The sequence below is a fragment of the Microtus oregoni genome, unplaced genomic scaffold, assembly GCF_018167655.1.
Source record: "Microtus oregoni isolate MIOR12 unplaced genomic scaffold, Mior012 000025F_ref0000491, whole genome shotgun sequence".
In the NCBI taxonomy this organism is placed as follows: Eukaryota; Metazoa; Chordata; class Mammalia; order Rodentia; family Cricetidae; genus Microtus; species Microtus oregoni.
This window is the reverse complement of record NW_024543084.1, coordinates 23,193,356-23,212,727: the sequence shown is the minus strand read 5'-3', so window position 1 is coordinate 23,212,727 and position 19,372 is coordinate 23,193,356. Positions and strand designations below refer to the sequence as shown.

Below are 19,372 nucleotides of genomic sequence, written 5' to 3'. Positions count from 1 at the left end.
CTCAGTATTATATTTTACATCACCACCCATTTAAAAAGTGCTCTATATTGAATGAAATGTCAAACATAATTAAAAAATATTTCATCTCCTTAGGTCTATTTACCTCCCAATGTATACCAACGAAACAGGTGAACATTTAAGTCCCTACTTAAGGAGTGTCTTTGCAGCTTTATTAAAGGTATTATCAAGAAAATCAGGACAACTAAAACATACCATAAACTTAACATTGACACTAAGCAAACAACTTTTAAGGTGGACAAATAATTTTATTTTGTGCATGCAAATACATGTCAAGTACTGCAAACTTTTTCCATCAATTTTCTCTCAAACACTGAAAATCATGATGCTCTAGTTTGTGAACAGCCAAAGCTAATATCTCTTCACTTCAGTGCTACAGCAAAAACACATAGAATTCACTCTTTGCTATTCACTATCATCACAACCCTCATTGTTCCATCTCTGCCCTCCCCCCATATACAGGCCTTATAAGTTCTAGCCTTCCCCCCATTTAATCCTATTCCTATAGCACAAAGGGAAACATTACAATTTGGAAATTCAAATTGAAATAAATGGAATAGAATTTATTCCCATATATATTCCCCATATTTCATTGTACAGAATTATTTTATAGTTTTAAATAGAAGCTGAGTATATGCCTTAAAAATGAGCATTAAATCCATCTTAGAGATGGTGCCTGCTTTTTACATGATGGGTGTACACCATCTTTAATTTCATTTACATTTCAATCGAACAATAGATTTGCAAAGAAAATGTCTAATACAGACGTAAAAATATTCACACTAAGCTTCACAATCGGTTGTACAATTGACAAATAGGCCTCTTTCCCCAAACTTTCCAGCTAAGCAAATTTATAAAATGTAATCAATGCAACAAGAAGAACATTTCTCTTTCACTTCCAGGGAAAAGAATATGCAATAAACAGTATAAATGCAAACGGCAGTTGTTGTAAGCTAACCACGATACTCCCAAGTGGCTGTACAGTGGGTATGTGCAGTACAAATAAAAGCCACATGTGTTGTATCACAACTACAGTATAATTGTTTGCCCAGCTAAGAGAATGCATGCACTTTCATGCTGTGGGTTATAAAGAGAGGCCTAATTCTTGACAGGTTGATGGAATATGTGCAAATGACTTTGGCTTTTGGCAGTACTAAGTGCAGCCAGTATCTATTTTCCATTGGTTTAGGGGATATTTTTTAATTTTTTATATAAGAGAAAAAAATTGCCAGTTTCATACTTGGGGGAATAACTCCCCTTAGAGTAAAAATAAGTCTCCACTCAAATGTGGGGTGTTCTGATCTGGGGTTTGACTCCTTGTACTCCCTTGCCAGCAAAGGGATACAAAGAAACAGCTCATGTAAAGGAGTTACTAGCAAACTTAATCTTTAGAAAACGGGATACTCCTTGAGCATGTTCATTTGTGTTCTGCTTGCAGAAGGTGCCCTTCTGTAGAAGAAGTTACAGTAAGTGATCCCATCAGTACTCTTGATTCACTAAAACACAAGAAAAGTTCTAAGACACTAATACAGCTGCAATGCAACTTTTCTCTTTAATGATTAATTACCAATATTGATGACAGACTGCTCATAAAATAATTTAAAGAAACAAGGGAAGAAATACTCAGATTCACAGCTGAAATCATATGCTGAATCCGATTGTTATAATGTCCAACTCTAGCTAAAAAGACAACATGGGCTGTATCACATCTAAAATTCAAAAGTAGGGCAGGTGGCTTTTAAACAATCTTTTTCAAATGGTTAAATGATCCTATTTTTCAAAAGTCCTACAAACCACTGCATTCTGTAATCTTCTGTATATAAAATCAGGATGTGCTTTGTAACTCAGCATCAACTTGAAATCTGGGTCAAAGTGACTAGGATCCATACAAAAGGGAATTTTTAGTTTTTGTATGAGAGGTTTCATTTAGTTCTTTTACTAGGGTAAAAAGTACGAAAGAAGAGAATAAGTGCCATAGGCCTAAAGAGCTACCTCTTTTTTTTTTGAATGTACAGCTGTCCCCACATCCCCACATATACTGGTTTACTGCACGGCATTAAAATAAGTCATGGTAGCATAGGTAAGAGAATATGATTTGTCTAGGTACCAACTAGAAGAAATACACATAGAACTCTTAGAATTCATAAAATGAAATGACCCCACACAAGACTAAAGATGCTATATTCACAGCATCTGAATGTGGTACACTGACTGGATTTAGAAACTGGGAAGAAAAACAAAACACAAGGAAACCAACATCATTTTTCTGCTTTTCAGACCTCAAGAGTGCTTTTTCCTGATTACATCCATAGGCAACACATGCAGTTTAGATATCAACACTACTAATTTTCTCTTCTATTGCAGCTGTAATCTCTGATGCCAAACGTATTCATCATAATGTCTTATTAAAGGGTCAAAGTGATGATTGCCCCCAATTTTAATAAGCCATGTTCTAGGTCTTTTTGTACTATTTTCCTTATGACATCATTAGGTATCATTTTGAAGAAAGGTCAGACTAACTGTCCTTTCTTCTGAAGTGGCAGAAATCCAATGGCTTTATTTCACATTAACCCACCAAAACAGACAGTAGGTTGACACTACATAAAAGATGCAATACAGAATAATGAAACAAAAACAATTCCTTTGTTGTTAGTGAGAAAGAGTAAAAATCTAAGAATAGGGAGTTACTATTTTCTGGGATCATCTACTGCAAGACAAGTATTATTTTTGACACTAAGTATTTGAGACATACCAATAAGGTTGGCAGGAACACATACTGATGCAAATGTAATTTACTGAACAAGTAGGCAAACACCTAAGCATCCCAACCCCCTCCAGCAGAGCACAACCACGCTTCAAATGTCAATTTTAAAATTAAAAAGATAAGGATAATTACACAAGATCAATTTATGTAGTATATAACCACCCTCAGAAAGTACTGAAGATGTTTGTGTAGTTCTGTTGCACAGAGGGTTCTTTCCCTGAGGGCACATAAGGAGCTCTCAACTGTTAATAGGTCTCTATTTTGTAACAAAATAGCAATTTTAAAATCTTAAAAAAAAATACATTACCTTCAACATGGAAGATCTCACTATTAAATATCCATGAAATAGACAGACTGGTTTACATAACCTTTTTGGAATTACAAAAGGAAAAAAAAGAGCATTGGAAGCATTTCAAATGTAATAAGCTCATATTCATAGAAAGGTTCTGATATAAATTATATAACAATCAAGTTCCTGTAATATCCTAGGCTAATACATAATGTCAGAAATAAGTTAATGTAACATGGTTTAAAACTCTTGTTCCTATTCATTTCAGGTTATAGAGTGAAATAAATAAAATGTCTTTGTAGGGATGGGGAGCACTGGCCATGGCAAAAGGTACAGTATTAACCAAAGGAAATTAAGTCAAGGCTACTGTGCTGTTATGCTACAAACAAACATCTCCATACACTTAAGTATTAAATAAATGTGTAAGATCTTCCATACTGACACCAGAATATCAAAACTACCCCTTTGTTTCTCAGGTATTATTTACAACTTATCAGTCACCTTATGAGCATGTTCATTAAGACAGTTATCAAACACCAGTATTTACTCATTCCAATCAAGAAATTTCAGGGAAATGTCAACCCTCCCACCCCTGGAAATGTGCACAAAACTTTTTATCAAAATCTTATCTGATACAATGCTGTGGTTTTTTTTTTTTTTGTAAAATAACTAAATAGCTCAGACGACCAATAACATGATCCTGTTTAAGCATCTTGCTAGCAGGAGAAGCCCTTACATACAGTACACCTGGTGAAAGATCAGCTTGGCTTAAAATATTCCAGTACAATTTTCAGAGTAAACAACTTCACAGAAGTTAATTAAAAAACAATAAAAGTCAAACTAATCTTAAAGAAATGGAGGAAAAACAAAACAAAACAAAAACCCAACAAACTATAGGTAATATTACCACCAGGAAGAAATGCCCAGCTTTTGTTTTCAAACGTTGACTGAAATTTAAGCTTCAATAAAATACCACTCACAAATCTGAGACATGGCTGGCTAGACAGATGCCAACTAAAAATTTCAGTCACATTATGGCAGGGCAGAAATTATTCATGTTTTTAAGTATGGATAAATGTTAGCCAATGTTCTACTACTACATGGTTCAAAGTCTTATCAACCTAACAGTCAGAAAACATGGAAAATTAAACCCAATATGAAGTAAACAATAAACAATATGTAACTAAAACAATGCAATGAACACCCAAATTAATTTAAATTAAAGACCCAGCAATACCGTCTTGTTAATCAGTGCAAACGCTACATACAGGGTTTTCTCAAGAAAGCTGAAAGCACCTGATTCTTTTGCCAAGTCATCAGATTCAATAATGTACAGGCTTAAATCTGCATTTTAAAAAATTGCCATTACATTAGTGCATAATTTATCAAAATTGTAAAAACGATTCTGCATAACTTAGGAGAATTTAATATCTAGTACATCAGCTGAAAGACTTAGGCACTTGGTTATATTTTTAGTTAATTACTTCAACAAGTAGCCTTTGTATAAATATTAACAAAGCAGAAACTATCCTTGAAAAATGGAAAATTAAAAAAATTAAACGCTACAGATAAAAAGCACTGCACCACACTTCTACATATAATGCAGTAAAGCTAGTATATAACCCTGTAAAACTCTATGGTAAGAACATCTAACTTCACTCTTCAAAAACAAAAAAGAAAAATACATGCAAAGCTCAATAAAAAAGATAAATAAAGCATCTGGAATGAGATGGATATTTCTCTCAGTGAAACATAAAATAGAAATAAATTAGTTAATTAATTAACTCTACTTTCACTAGATGTATCATTGTAGGATCCTGCTAGTTTAATAACTGAGTTGTTAATTTACTGTAGAAGCCATTTAAAATAGGAAATGGCTCAGTTACTGCACCGGATTGCTACAAACTCATAAAAAGCTGCTTGAAGCTTAAGTTAAATGTCCAAATTCCAATAATTTCTGGAAAGTGAACATTACCCTAGTAAAGTAAATTTTCTTTTTTTTTTTTCATAATGCTAATGCAAGAGGGCTTGAAGTATCAAAGAGTCCACAGGAAATGGATGCCCCCAATAATATTCTTTTTTTTTAAAAAAAATATACATTATATAATATATATTATATATATATAAAAAGCTAGTGTAAATGCTTCCAAGGTGTGGTCACAAATTTGAAAGATGAGCCTCCTTTCAGCTGTTAACCATCTTCCCATTTGCAATAGGTTTTAAAAAGTCGTTTTTATCTTCAGACATAACATGAGTTTTCAGGATGAGATTGCCAACACTGACAGATGTGGTGATGGGGAGGCAGCCTGCACTGCTAATAGACACTGGGAGTGGCTGGTTAAAGCAAGATGTTACCGGCAGAATTGTTTTTTGTTCCTCCCTATGAGAAAATAAATGATAGTGAAAGCAAATTAACTTTAAGTACACATATTTAAGAGTTACCATATATGCTCTCTAAAAGCTATTTCAAACTCTAAGAGCCCACAGAAAAAGTCTATCTTCTTTATCAAGAAAAGTATTGAATGGGGGCTGGAGCTGCTATTCCAAAGGATCTGGGTTCAATTCCTAGCACCCAAAATGGCAGCTCACAAAGGTCTATAACTCAAATCCCAGTAGACACAATGCCCACTCTGGCCTCTGCAGGCACAAGGTTGGCACATGGTGCACAGACTAAATGCAGGCAAAATACCCAGACACACAAAAATTAATAAAAATCAAAGTAATTTTTAAAATATAAGAAGTCACTAAAAAGGTCCTATTTTCCAAATTTATGATAAAAATTAAAATACCGACTAGATGACATATAAATTATCAAGCTTAAGACCATGCCTAAATCTTTGGCAGTAATTAAACAAAATGGCAATATAATAGTCAAGAAAATCCTAACATGATTTTTAAGACAAGAAACAACACTTTTTGTTTGCTCTAGTTTTTATGTTTTTTTTTTTAAAAAGATTTATGCATACAGGTGCTTGTTTTTGTGTATGGATGTGAACCACACGTGTGCACTGCCCTTGGAGGTCTCAAGATTCTCTGGAACAAGAATTACTGTTGATTGTGAGTAACCATGTGAATGCTGGGAACCAAACCTGGGGCCTCTGCAAGAGCAGCAAGTGCTCCTAACTCCTGAGCCTTTTCCAGTCCCTTATGATTTGTTTCTGAGACACGGTTTTGCTATGGATTCCATGATAGTAACATGTAAGTGGCTGATCCTGACTCTGCCTAACAGGTGCTGAAGTTACAGCTGTGTTAGTCTAGGATTTAATTTCCCAATTACAAGTCTAGCCAAACTGAAGAAGTATACTAGTGACTAGAGAACTTTCATCCCAACAAATAGTTAAGTTTTGGGTTATTAAAATAAACTACTTTACAAGTTCAAATTTCCCTAAAAATACAGACTGACCAAATCATTACTTTAATACATAAGGGTTCCTCATAATAGTAAAAAGACAAAATTAATCTAACACTACATCTACTTCTCTAAATATTTATATCCTATGTCCCCTGCTGATGAAGGATCTGTCTAACACTCACAGAGTTACACGGTCTTCACCTAAACTCTGTCTCTTCTGCTTTACTGGGTCCTTCTGCTGTTGCTGGCCAGGATGGCCATTTTCCACTGCTGTTCCATTCAGCAACTGATCATTTTGAGAACTGATGCCAAGTTGTATGTCCAAGATTTCCTAAGAAAATAAAAAGTTAATCTTTCAATATGACAGTATTTTATGCATTTTAATTTACAACAGAACAAAGTCATCTAATTATCTAATTGTGGCACTTACTTCAATTTGTTCACTTTGTCCATCAGGTTCATCAGTATCAAGTGCTGAAAGCTCTAACTCAATATCTCTATCGGGCTTCGTATCTACTGTATCTTCTGTATAATCACTCTGTAAATAAGAAAAATAATAATTTTATACCTGCAGAACCTGAGGCCTCCTTAAATTAAAATGGGAATCCTACAGATTTAGCTAAAGATCTGAAGTCTGAGAACTACTACTTCTACTCTAAGTTTAAAAAAATAATCCATCTGGAGATAGAGACAGAAACCCACACTGGAGCACTCGACTGAGCTCCCAAGGTCCAGTTGAAGAGAATGAGGGAGAAGTCAGGACCACGAGGGGTGCATCCACAGACTGAGACAGTGTGCCCCATCTAATGGGAGCTCACCAAAGCCAGCTGTACTGGGACTGAACGAGAATGTGGCTGACAATGGGGGCTGACTGAGAAGCCAATGATAATGGCACTGGGATTTGTCTCTACTGCATGTACTGGCTTTTTTGGATCCTAGTCTGTTTGAATGCATACCTTCATAGGCCTGGATGGAGGGGGGAGGGCCTTAGACTTTCCACAGGGCAGGGTACCCTGTCCTCTCTTAAGGAGGGAGGGGGAGGGAAATGGGAGGAGAGGAGGAGGGGAAGAAGTAGAAATTTTGAATGGTATTATTTATAAAGCAATAAAATTTTTTTTTTTTTAATATTTATTTATTTATTATGTATACAATATTCTGTCTATGTGTATGCCTGCAGGCCAGAAGAGGGCACCAGACCCCATTACAGATGGTTGTGAGCCACCATGTGGTTGCTGGGAATTGAACTCAGGACCTTTGGAAGAGCAGGCAATGCTCTTAACCACTGAGCCATCTCTCCAGCCCGCAATAAAATTTTTTTAAAAATGTGCATATAAATAAAAAATTTCAGGCTGGAGAGATGGCATATCCAAATATATTTCTAAATATATAAAAAAAGTAATCCAGGGGGCTGGAGAGATGGCTCGGAGGTTGGGAGCGTTGCCTGCTCTTCCAGGGGTCCTGGGTTCGATTCCCAGCAACCACATGGTGGCTCACAGCCATCTGTAATGAGGTCTGGTGCCCTCTTCTGGCCTGCACCACAGACAGAATATTGTATACATAATAAATAAATAAATAAAATAAATAAATAAATAAATATAAAAAAAAAAGTAATCCATCATACCTTTGAAAAATTCACTAAAAAATAGTAAGTACATCTCAATACAGTTACAGAAAGCAAATACATTAATATGAAGCCAAGATATTCAGTTTTCTTACCTCTCCATTTCTCAGTTCAATTTCCTTGCTTAGAAGATTTAAAGTAAGATGTCGGCCTTCATCCAGGGAATTCCACTTCTGTTGCATGGCCAGAGCATTAGCTTCCCTCTGAAGAAGTAATGAGTTACTCTTGGCCTCCATGAAGAGAGAGAAAAACATAAACTTAGCTTTCAATTATTATTTACTTTTTAAAAATCAAAGCTAAATAGAGCCTACCTGCTGAAGTTCAATGCTCAAAAGGTCTCCAGTACTGGAATGCTTTCTATGACCAGATAAATCAGTAACAATGAATCTGTCCCTTTAAAAAGAAATATGTTTATTGTAGTAAAAGCGAGATATAAAGCAACTAAAGCATTAATGACTATATGTTCTTTTTAACTATCAACACTGAATATGTTTTAGTCATCATTCAAATAGCTGTGTATCTACTGTGGCTTATTACATGGAAAACTAGTAGTGATACACACACACGCACACGTATATATATGTGGATGTAAATTTATTTTTTTCTTCAAGACAGGATTTCTCTGTGAAACAGTCCTGCCTGTTCTGAAACTCGCTCTGTAGACCTGTAGCGGCCACAAACTCACAGAGATCTATCTGCCTCTGTCTTCTGAGTGCTGGGATTAAAGGCATGTGCCAACATCGCTCGGCTGGTTTCTATATTTTAAGATGCATGTAGTTTGAAAGTAAAGCATCATAAGGAAATGAGAGCAAAGTTACCGATCAATATAGTGTGCTGATGATGTGGCCTCATTTCCATATGAACTCCACCTTGAATCAACAGCATTGACATAAGGGACATAATCTGTAGGAAACAAAAAGAAACAATTATTAGAAAGCAGAAAATAAGCCAGACAAGGTGGTGCACATCTGCAATACCAGCACTCAGGAGACTGAGGCAGGAAGACTGCCACAAGTTTGAGGCCAGCTTGGATACAGAGTGAAACCATGTCTCAAAAATAAATAAATAAAAAGACAAAGAAAAATTTAAAAATCAGTATGTAAGTACAAATATACTTTCTAAATGGCTGTGTATTTTTTCCTACTAGCCAAAGGATTTGTTTAAAACACTTCATGTTTAAAACACTTCATTCTCAGTTTTAGATGGTTAGATGAAATGTTTTCTATCTCACAGGTTAGAAATAAAAGCACATGGTATAAATTCTTTGGTATTACTAAAATAGATCACCTGATACACTGATGGGCTTAGTAGTACTTCCTTGGGAAGCAGTTGCCTGGATGGGATCTGTTGTATGGTAACCTGTTCGGGAGGATCGGGAAATTGCACCCCATTTTGAGATAATGGGTCCATCACTAAAGGGAATAATTGGGTCTTCTTCTTTTGTCCTTCTCTGAGTTTCAAATAAATGAACTCTTCTCTTAACATCCCCACTGTCCAGGTCCTGCACAAATCAAAGAATATCAATCAAAGGTCATTACTGTAGCTAAAGATAAAGTATGTTCTTAGAAGACAAATAATTAGGTTTTTCTGGTCAAATTTATACTAACTGTGGATCTAAATGGTATGTAGCAATCATATTAGACTACTAAGTTATGGTTAATTGAAACATTCCATGAAATTTGTTTTGTTAAAATATTATCCTGCTATTTACACATAAGTTATACAGTCAGAATATAAAAAACTAAAGTCTTCATTTTAAAACTTGAAACATTAGCATTATCTTCCCTACCTCCAAAACCCCCTTTTACCCAGTCAAGCAAAATCATACCATTAGCACAGCATTTGAATTAGCGATTACGTCTTTGGGCTCTGAATCAATGGCATTTATACAAGAGCCTATGGTGCCACAAGACCAGGGAGAATAATGGGAAAGATGGTCTTCCTCAAATTTTGTGCCACTCACATTCTCAGAGAACTGATTAAAAAAGAAGGGGGGAAAAGGCAAATTAGTATGAGACCTAACTTTACAAGTTTGTAACTAATACTGAATAACTATTATACAATTAAAGGATCATACAGTTAATAACTGAACTCTTTCCAGAACTTATGTAACAGCTGGGCATGCTGCTTCACTTCCATAATAACTATAATATGGTGACCTGAGGAAGAACTGCATGGAGTTCAAGGTGAACATGAGCTATATTGGGTTCCACATCAGCCTGGTTGTGTGGAACAGAACCTTCTCTCAAAAGAAATAAAGCAAACAAATAATAAATAAATCAGCTCTAAGCAATAATATTTATATAACAGAAAATAGCACACTTTCTTTTCCTTTGTCTTGTAAATTATTTATTCTATACATTCTTTCATATTTGTCCTATTAAGTGATTTTTAAAAAAAATTTTAAAAACACATTCAAATTTCATTTTAATTATCTATTTATTTAGTGCTTATGTACGCAGGTGCCATGAGGTGTGAGAAGCCAGAAGACAACTTGGAGTTGGTTCTCTTCCTCCACGATGGGGGGGTCCCAGGAATCAGACTAAGGGTACCAGGTTCTACAGCAAGTAGTACAGCAAGCTACTAAAAGCTTACTAAAGCTTACTGCTTCAGTCCTTTAAGTGTTCTTACAAAACTCCTGACCAATAATATCAAAATCAATTAATAATAACACACTAAAATGGTATGTGATGTTAGCAAAAAAAAAAAAAGAGGAAAAATAAACACAGATCACGGTCCATGTCTTAAAGCAGTCTATAATTCTCTTGAGGAAAAAAGATCATGTAGCAAATAAAGGAACATCATAAGTTATGCAACGTTAACTAACAAAAGGAATTCAAAGGCAGCTCTGAAGCTAGAAAAGGGAAAGAACAGACGTGAAAGGAAGTGTAATATACTATAACAATACTGCCAGGACACCAAAGTTTTAACAATACTTGAGGGCTCGAGAGATGGCTCAGAGGTTAAGAGCACTGACTGCTCTTCCAGATCCTGAGTTCAATTCCCAGCAACCACATGGTGGCTCACAGCCATCTATAATGAGATCTGGTGCCCTCTTCTGGCATGCAGGCCTACATGCAGACAAAACATTGTACACATACTAAATAAACAAATCTTTTAAAAAAATCTACTTGAATAATTATAGAGACCGAGAAACTGAGGAACAGAAAAGTTAAACATGAGTAATGCTATTTGCCAATACCTGATCTGAATCACAAAGAAATACTTATTTCTTAAAGTATATTGTAAAAAAAAGTGAAACTATGGGCCAGACAGTGTTGACACACGCCTTTAATCCCAGCACTCAGGAGGCAGAGGCAATTGGATCTCCAAATCTGAGGCACTAGTTCCAGGACAACTAGGGCAACACAGAGAAACCCCATCTCTGAAAAACAAGAAAAAGAAGAAGAAAAAAGGAAAATCATTCTATAATATTGACATCTTTAACATCATTGCCAAAGCTGTTTACTTATTTTGATGCAGTCTCAGTTTAGTGAGATGAATATGAATAGGTTAAAAAGTAGCATTTTATGAAATATTCCTGAATAGAAATATTTAACTAATTTGGGTGTTATAGCTCACATTTGCAGATCCAGCACTAGGGAGGCTGATTCAGGGGAATTGCTGAATCCTGGGTTACCTAGTGAAACAGTGTCTCAACAATCAAATCAGGGAATGGAGAAATGGCCCAGCAGAATATTTGCTCCTATTCCAGAGTACATGAGTTTGGTTCCCAGCACCCACACTGATCAGTTAATAACATCCTTTAACTCCTGTTTCAGAAAATCCAATGCCCTCTTGCCTCTATGGGCATCTATTCAGGTGGTATAAACTCAGACAGACAGACAAACACACACACAGATTTTAAAAAGTAAATTAAAAAAATAAAAAAGACAAAACTCAACAAATTTAATTAAAAATGAATGTGTATGTATAGCTAGGACTATGCCAAAATAATCCAATGGTAAGAAGCACAAATGAAATAAACTTGGCCAAGTTGACAATTTTGGAAGTGATATAATTATACGTAATTATTATGAGTCTTTTTTTTGTATGTCTGAAACTTTTCATAAGAAAAAGATATAAAAGCTGTTTTTGTTTGTTTGTACCAGAAACCTGAGGAAAATAAATAAATAAAAGAGTATGCAAAGAAATTTTCTCATCGGGCAGTGATAGCACACATTTATAATCCAGCACTTGAAAGGCAGAAGCAGGCAGATCTGTGAGTCTGAGGTCAGTCTGGTCTACAGAGCAAGTTCTAAGACAGCCAGAGAAGTTACACAGAGAGACCCTATTTCGAAAAACAAAAAGAATTTTTTCTCTAATATACTATATTTAGAGAAATAACACACACACACACACACAAAACATACAATAAAAAAAGCAGATAGAATAGAAATCATTCTGTCATAGACTTGTTTTGTAATAACTAACAAGAATAATTAACAGGGATACAAACAGGAGAAATAATACAGCAGGCCATTTCTGTACTTCCTGTGAAACAGAAAAAAACCAGGATTCAAACTCTAAGCTATGTATAAACTGAAAGATCTTGGACAAATTATTTAAGTTCCCTGGGCTATAACCTATACAATACAGATAATACATGCCCTCTAAGGTTTTCATGAGAATTAAATAAAACAGCATTTTTTAAGTAGTTACTAGGTAAATGGTAGATATATTTCTATTCTGAATCTTACACCAATCAGGAATTAGCATAAAGTTCAGTGGTAGAGGATGTACAAGGTTTGGACCTAGCCCAAAACTAAAAAAGTCAAGAAACATAACACATAACAATAAAAAGATAAAGTATTAAGTCTACTACTACAATAATCTTGAAATCCTGGTAAAGGAGCCTTATGTTGAGAATCTCCTCCCCTAGCCATAGTTTACACGCTGCTTACTGAGCTAATTTTTTTTTTTTGGTTTTTCGAGACAGGGTTTCTCTGTGGCTTTTGGAGTCTGTCCTGGAACTAGCTCTTGTAGACCAGGCTGGCCTTGAACTCACAGAGATCCGCCTGCCTCTGCCTCCTGAGTGCTGGGATTAAAGGCGTGCACCACCACCACCCGGTGGTTTGACTTCATACAAAACCATTCCAAAATATACAAATCAGTTAACCATAGTTTAAAGTCATCTGTTTGAACATCAGTGATTACTAAGTGGTTAAAACCTTTCTTACATCTGTTCGGAAGTCTACACTGAATAGAGGAGAAGGTGGTGTTGGTGACTGTGTTGCCACAGGAAGAGTTGAAGAGACAGGTGCTTTCTGGGTATGGTACTGTGCCCACTGATCTGGCTTTCTTCTTATCTGTTCCTCACAACTGGTCTTCAAATGACTACAAGGCTCCTAAGAAGGATAAAAGAAAAAAAAATCTTGGTCACCTGTAGAGTGGTAAATAAACTATGTTCTGTGAGAATAAAGTAAAAAGTTTCTATTATTGGGATGTACACATGTACAAAAAGAACAGAGAAACTGCCTTAGAACCCTAGTGTTCTCTCCACATACTCAAACGGTTCAGCTGATGTCAAGGAAAATGTGAACACTCATTTTTCTACTTTAGAAGTCATTTGTATATATGTGAAGCTACTGAAAAGAGGCCTTGTCCTTCTATCTTCAGGACTGTTTTTAAACTTATGCATCCGATCCTAACTGAACATAACACTTTTTTTCTCCTTTTTTTTGTCTTTGTTTTGTTTGTTTTTTCGAGACAGGGTTTCTCTGTGAAATAGCCCTGCTGTCCTAGAACTCACTTTGTAGACCAGGGTGGCCTTGAACTCACAAAAATCCGCCTGTATCTACCCCCAAATGCTGGATTAAAGGCGTGATCCACCACCACCTGGCAACATAACACTTTTTTGAATACTATCAAGTCTAGTTCTAAGAGTTTTGATTCTTTTTAAACTAGTTCTCACAACAGTCTTGTAAGTAGGTACTACTCTTACTTCCATCAAACATGAAAAAACACAAAACGAACAACAACAAAAAGCCAAGCCATACAAAGGTCAAACAACTTCTCTAAATCACAGTTAATGAGAATCTATCTGGTTTAACTTAAGACACAAGATCTCAACTAACACACAACAGTAATATTTTTATGTTCAACATCATTTACCCTTGGTAAAGGCACAGTCGTCCTTGGCTCATTTGGTGGCTGACAAGCCACTGAATAATATCCATCTAATGAATTATATCTTTCCCGTAAAGATGTCTGATAGACAGATGAGTGCATCACATCCATTGGAGGTAAAGAATTGCTTCTAATAATGTCATCTCGTTGGTACATAGCTGGGCGCCAGATGCGCCTGCTGTCATACACAGGAGCATACATTCCAGAAGGTACTGGAGGAACTGGTCCGTACTGCTGCGGAGGAGGAGGCTGGTAAGGAGAAGAATTCATTCGGTCTCGAGGGGAAAATGTACTGTAATGATCAGCATATGGCATGGAAGCAGGTGGGAGGGAGGACTCTGGAACATTACTGGACCTCACAAAGCGAGGAACACAAGGAGTCACACCAGCTGGTACCGTTGGAGGTGGTGGGTAGTATCCTTGAAAATTGGAAAGAGGAACATTCAATGTAACATCTTAGTAAAAAGAACATTTTATAATGTTTCAAGTCTAAAGCTGCCCTGATTGTGGGAAAATATAATCAGCATTGACCTTTACCTTCATATAGAAACTGAATTATTGTCAAGATATCATTATAGTAATATCAACATTCAACAATGTTAAAACTACACGGAGCTTTTGCCAGATAGCAGACTGATTCTTTAATGAATCTCCCTCCCTCCCTCCCTCCCTCCCTCTCTCTTTCTTTCTTTCTTTATTTCATCTTTTTAGGTTTTAAAAGAGGATTTCTCTGTACCCTGGCTGTTCTGGAACTTTTGCCAGATAGCAGACTGATTCCTGTTTAATGAATCAATTTTCTTCCTTCCCTCCTTAAAACTAATCTTTCGCTTCCCTTCCCTTCCCTTCCCTCCCCTCCCTCCCCTTCTTCCCTTCCTTTCTTCCCTTCCCTCCCCTCCCCTCCCCTTCCCTTCCCTTCTTTGTTCTTTTTAGGTTTTAAAAGACGGGATTTCTCTGTACCCTGGCTGTTCTGGAACTTGCTTTGTAGAACAGGCTAGCCTCAAACTCACTGAGCTCCTTTTGTCTGCCTCCCCAGTGCTGGGATTAAAGATGTGCAACACCACGGCCTGTTAAATGAATCTTTTCCATGAGGTTTCTAAATAAGTAATTAGTTATATCACTGGCTCTTATTAAGCATCTGGGTGCAGAGGTTAAAGATCTCTCCCTTCCTTCCTTCCTCTCTCCCTCCTTCCCTTCCTTCCTTCCTTTCTTTTTTTTGAGACTGGCTGCCCTAGAACTGGAACTCACCCTAGACTAGGTTGGCCTCAAACTCACAGAGATCCGCCTGCTTCTACCTTCCCAGTGCTGGGATTAAAGGCGTAAACTACTTCCACCTTAATGATCTCTTTCAGAATTTGTTATTCATTTTCTTTTCAAATTGTATAAAAAATAGATGTGATGGCACTCTCCTTTTATCCCAGCATTTGTGAGGCAGAAGCAGGTGGATCTCTGAATTTGAGGCCAGCTTGGTCTAAGAGTTTCAGACCAGCCTGGGCTACATATACTGCGATCCTGCCTCGAAAATAAATAAAAATTGAAAAGTAGGGTTGCAGAGATGGCTCAGTGAATAAAAGCACTTGCTGTTCTTGCAGAGTACCTGGGTTCAGCTTCCAGCAACCACAAAGCAGTTCACAACCATTAGTAACCCCAGTTCCATGTCCATGCGGACACTCATATACATAAGAGGAAAGTTGTTTTCTTTTAATGAAGCACAAAAACATTACATTTTATATACCATTTCATTGAGGTCATTTTTACAAAAGACCTAGTATCTACGTAGAAAAGAATAAAACAGACTCTTTAACTAGTTATAAAAATTAATTCTGTAGAGAGTAAAGATTTCTATATATTACCTGGAACTATAAACCTTTTAGAAGAAATCATGAGAAATGCTTCAAGGTACTAGAACAAGCAAGATTTTTTTTTTTTTGGAAAAGACCCCAAAAGTAAAAATGACAAAACATGAAAGTGGAACTTTCTATCAAATAATAAAACTTCTCATAGGCTAAAAAAAAAATCAGACTGTAAAAGCAACCTACAGAATGGGAAACAATATTTACAAGCTATATATATGTCAAATACAATAAAAAAAACAAAGCAACTTGATAAATATAAACAGTATATCTAAATAAACATTTGCTAAAAGAAGATATCCAAATGGTCAACTAGCAAAATACAAATGTTTAACACCAGTAATATTTTGGAATATACAAAAAAAAAAGAAATATCATCTCACTCCAGTATGAATGGCTATTATTTAAGAAAAGAAAAGAACAAGAAAAAAAAAAAGAAAGCCAGGACAGCAATTAAGAGCATGTAGACCAAAGTTCAGCATGAGTTCACCTCCCAAACCTACATGATGGAAATAGAGAACTGACTCTTGACTACCATATGTGCACTGCTGCACCAATGTTTCCTTTTTATCACACTACCCCACACATACACAGAAAAGACCAAAGATACCAAGTATCGACAAGGATACATAACAATACAAATACCTATATTAGTGGGAATGTAGAAAACATATGCACCTAGGTATATGAATGGAGCAAATGTTAGTGCAATTGTAATGCAAATGAAAATGAATAACAGCCTTTGCTGGTTGGTTTGTCTATTTTGAAACAGGGTCCCCTGTAGTACCAGTTGACCTTGAACTCACTGTGTAGCTAAGGCTGCCTTGACTTCTGATTCTCCTTGACACTGTCTACCAAATGACAGAATTACTAACTAGAAGCAAAGATTTCCTAGGGCAGAAGAAAATTTATGGGTCATGGAGTAGTATTAATCTATTAATTTAGATGGCCTAGACACTCATTTATTTAGAATAATAAATACTTATATTGGCTTCTTTGTTCTTAGAATCGACTAAAATTACTTACCTGTTTGTGGGTATTGTGGGACTTCAAAGGGTATCTGAGTCCTTGGGTCCTGAAAATACTGAATGCTTTCAGAATGCTGAGGATATACTGGAACTCTAGTTAGAAATGGGCTGGATTTGGGAGGCACAGAGCTTAACTCTGTTCCAAAATTAGAGGGCCCAGTGGAGGTAGCTGCTGCATTACTTACAGGAGTCTTCGGAGGAGAACCAATTTTACTAGAGAGAGAATTGAACAGAGAGGAAAGGATAACTATGATCACTAATTTTCCTCAGAAAAATGGCTCATAAAATTTTAAGGCAAAATTATCAACAGAAAACATGTTAGGTATTTTGACAGGGGCAAATATATTTGGCAAGAAATTTCACTGCCTCCTCAAACTGTAATTCACAAGCCCATATAGTTTAACAGTTCTCATGTTCTGAGGAGGCTAACAGGATATAAAAACAAACTCCAGGCACTAAAGTGGCTTTTCACCTGACTTTGATTCACTCTTTAAAGATTTTTTCCTATTGGAAAAAACAAAAAAACAAATCCTGCTCAGTAAGTTTAAAAAATAAACAATAAAAAGTCTATTAGTAGAAGTCTTTGGGGTAAAGAAGATAGAAACAGTAAAAACAATTTGATTAGCTAAAATGTAATCTGAGAAAAGTCCATTTTTGTCTATTTTGTTAACTCTATATATGTGACATCTAGAAAATAGCTCCTGGCTTGGAGCAGGCACTCAATAAACATTTGCTTGAAAAATAAAATATATCCTAGCACAAAGTGAGTACTTAATATTTGTTGGGTGATATGATGCCAATTAATTTTTTGCTTTAATTTAAAAGGAATTTCTTGGTTGTATAAGCAAGTAATTAGCCCCAATGAACATTATCATAACATTTTTTTTTAAAACTTTTTTATCATAACATTCTTGTTCCCTTTCAAAAGCTTTAAAAACGCTGCAGGCGGGGCTGGAGAGGTGGCTCAGTGGTTAAGAGCATTGCCTGCTCTTCCAAAGGTCCTGAGTTCAATTCCCAGCAACCACATGGTGGCTCACAACCATCTGTAATGAGGTCTGGTGCCCTCTTCTGGCCTGCAGACATACACACAGACAGAACATTGTATACATAATAAATAAATAAATATTTAAAAAAAAAAAAAAAAAACGCTGCAGGCAACAGTGCAACAACTTGAATCCCAGTGCTTGGGATGCAGAGGCAGGTGGAGGCCTGGGTTTGAGTTCCAGGACAGCCAAGGGCACACACAAAGAAAAGCCCTGTTACTCCCCCCTCCCCCCCAAAAAAAAATGAAAGAAGAAAAAAAAGAAAAGAAAAAAAAAAGCTCTAAAATCCCTACAAAGAGCTTTAAATATGTAGGAATTCAATGGATTACAACCCAATCACATTAAGAAGATTTTTTTCCAGCCAGGCAGTGGTGGCAAATGACTTTAATTCCAACATTCAAGAGGCTTTGCACACACCTCTCCCAGAAGAATTAAGCACACATATTCCTGTGTTTCAATAATACAAAACCATTCAAAGTGTATCACATAGAAATGTTTATATATCTAACACCCAAACTACACTAGAAGACTCTTAGAGGATGGGGTTTATCTGACTCATTTTCATAAGGACATCAGCTGGTCTCATGTTTGGCATGTATTAGGCAATCCATATATTTAAATGAATAAGTAGTTTAATTACATCTTAAATTTTTTACTGTGTCTTATTTACTCATGTGTGCATGTGTACACACATGGAGAAGAACAGACTGTAGTACATTCTCTCCTTACAACACTGTAGGTCCTGGGATTGAATGCCAGTTGTCAGGCTTGGTAGCAGGTACATTTCCCTTGTAATCATCTTGCTATACATCTTACAAATACATTTCCTTTTATACCTAATCGCTTATTTTGTGTGCTTGTGTATATTCATTGGCATGTACCTGCCAAACAATACATATGAAGAACAGGATGGTAACTTTTGGGAGCCCCTCTCTTCTTCCACCATATGGTATCAGTCACCAAATGGCATCAGTGGACTGAACTTAGGCAGCAAGAACCTTTATTAACACACTGAATTACTTCACCAGCTCTGTCCATTTCTTAAGTGGTAGAGCAGGTGCCTAAAATATAGAAAGACTCAAGCTTGAATCCCAGACCAAAGGAAAAAAAGAAAGTTAAGAACTCAAACTGTAACTCATGGTTTTAAGGTATGTATGTATCACTTGTATCAATAAATCAAGATTTATACCAATACTGGCTTTTGACATAAGATTTCCAACTATCTAAATAGAAGTCTGCACCCATTAACATCCACTCCCTACGTCCATCCTTAACCCC

At 36.1% G+C, this 19,372-nt stretch overlaps 1 protein-coding gene across 3 annotated transcripts in view; it reads right to left on the bottom strand.

Moving 5' to 3' along the window:
- Positions 1 to 245: 245 nt before the first annotated feature.
- Rc3h2 (ring finger and CCCH-type domains 2) overlaps positions 246 to 19,372 on the bottom strand; it is a 54,829-nt gene continuing 35,702 nt past the window's right edge. For 2 of the 3 annotated variants that reach the window (XM_041674214.1, XM_041674215.1), the window contains 11 exons: positions 17,050 to 17,264; positions 14,159 to 14,592; positions 13,225 to 13,392; positions 9,873 to 10,019; positions 9,332 to 9,545; positions 8,863 to 8,947; positions 8,356 to 8,437; positions 8,140 to 8,274; positions 6,854 to 6,961; positions 6,606 to 6,754; positions 246 to 5,451 (listed from right to left, as the gene is read on the bottom strand). In XM_041674214.1, coding sequence (XP_041530148.1) covers positions 5,256 to 5,451; positions 6,606 to 6,754; positions 6,854 to 6,961; positions 8,140 to 8,274; positions 8,356 to 8,437; positions 8,863 to 8,947; positions 9,332 to 9,545; positions 9,873 to 10,019; positions 13,225 to 13,392; positions 14,159 to 14,592; positions 17,050 to 17,264 — 1,933 coding nt within the window. In that variant the 3' untranslated portion in view covers positions 246 to 5,255. The remainder of the gene's footprint in view (positions 5,452 to 6,605; positions 6,755 to 6,853; positions 6,962 to 8,139; positions 8,275 to 8,355; positions 8,438 to 8,862; positions 8,948 to 9,331; positions 9,546 to 9,872; positions 10,020 to 13,224; positions 13,393 to 14,158; positions 14,593 to 17,049; positions 17,265 to 19,372) is intronic. The other variant, XM_041674216.1, reaches the window with a different exon arrangement.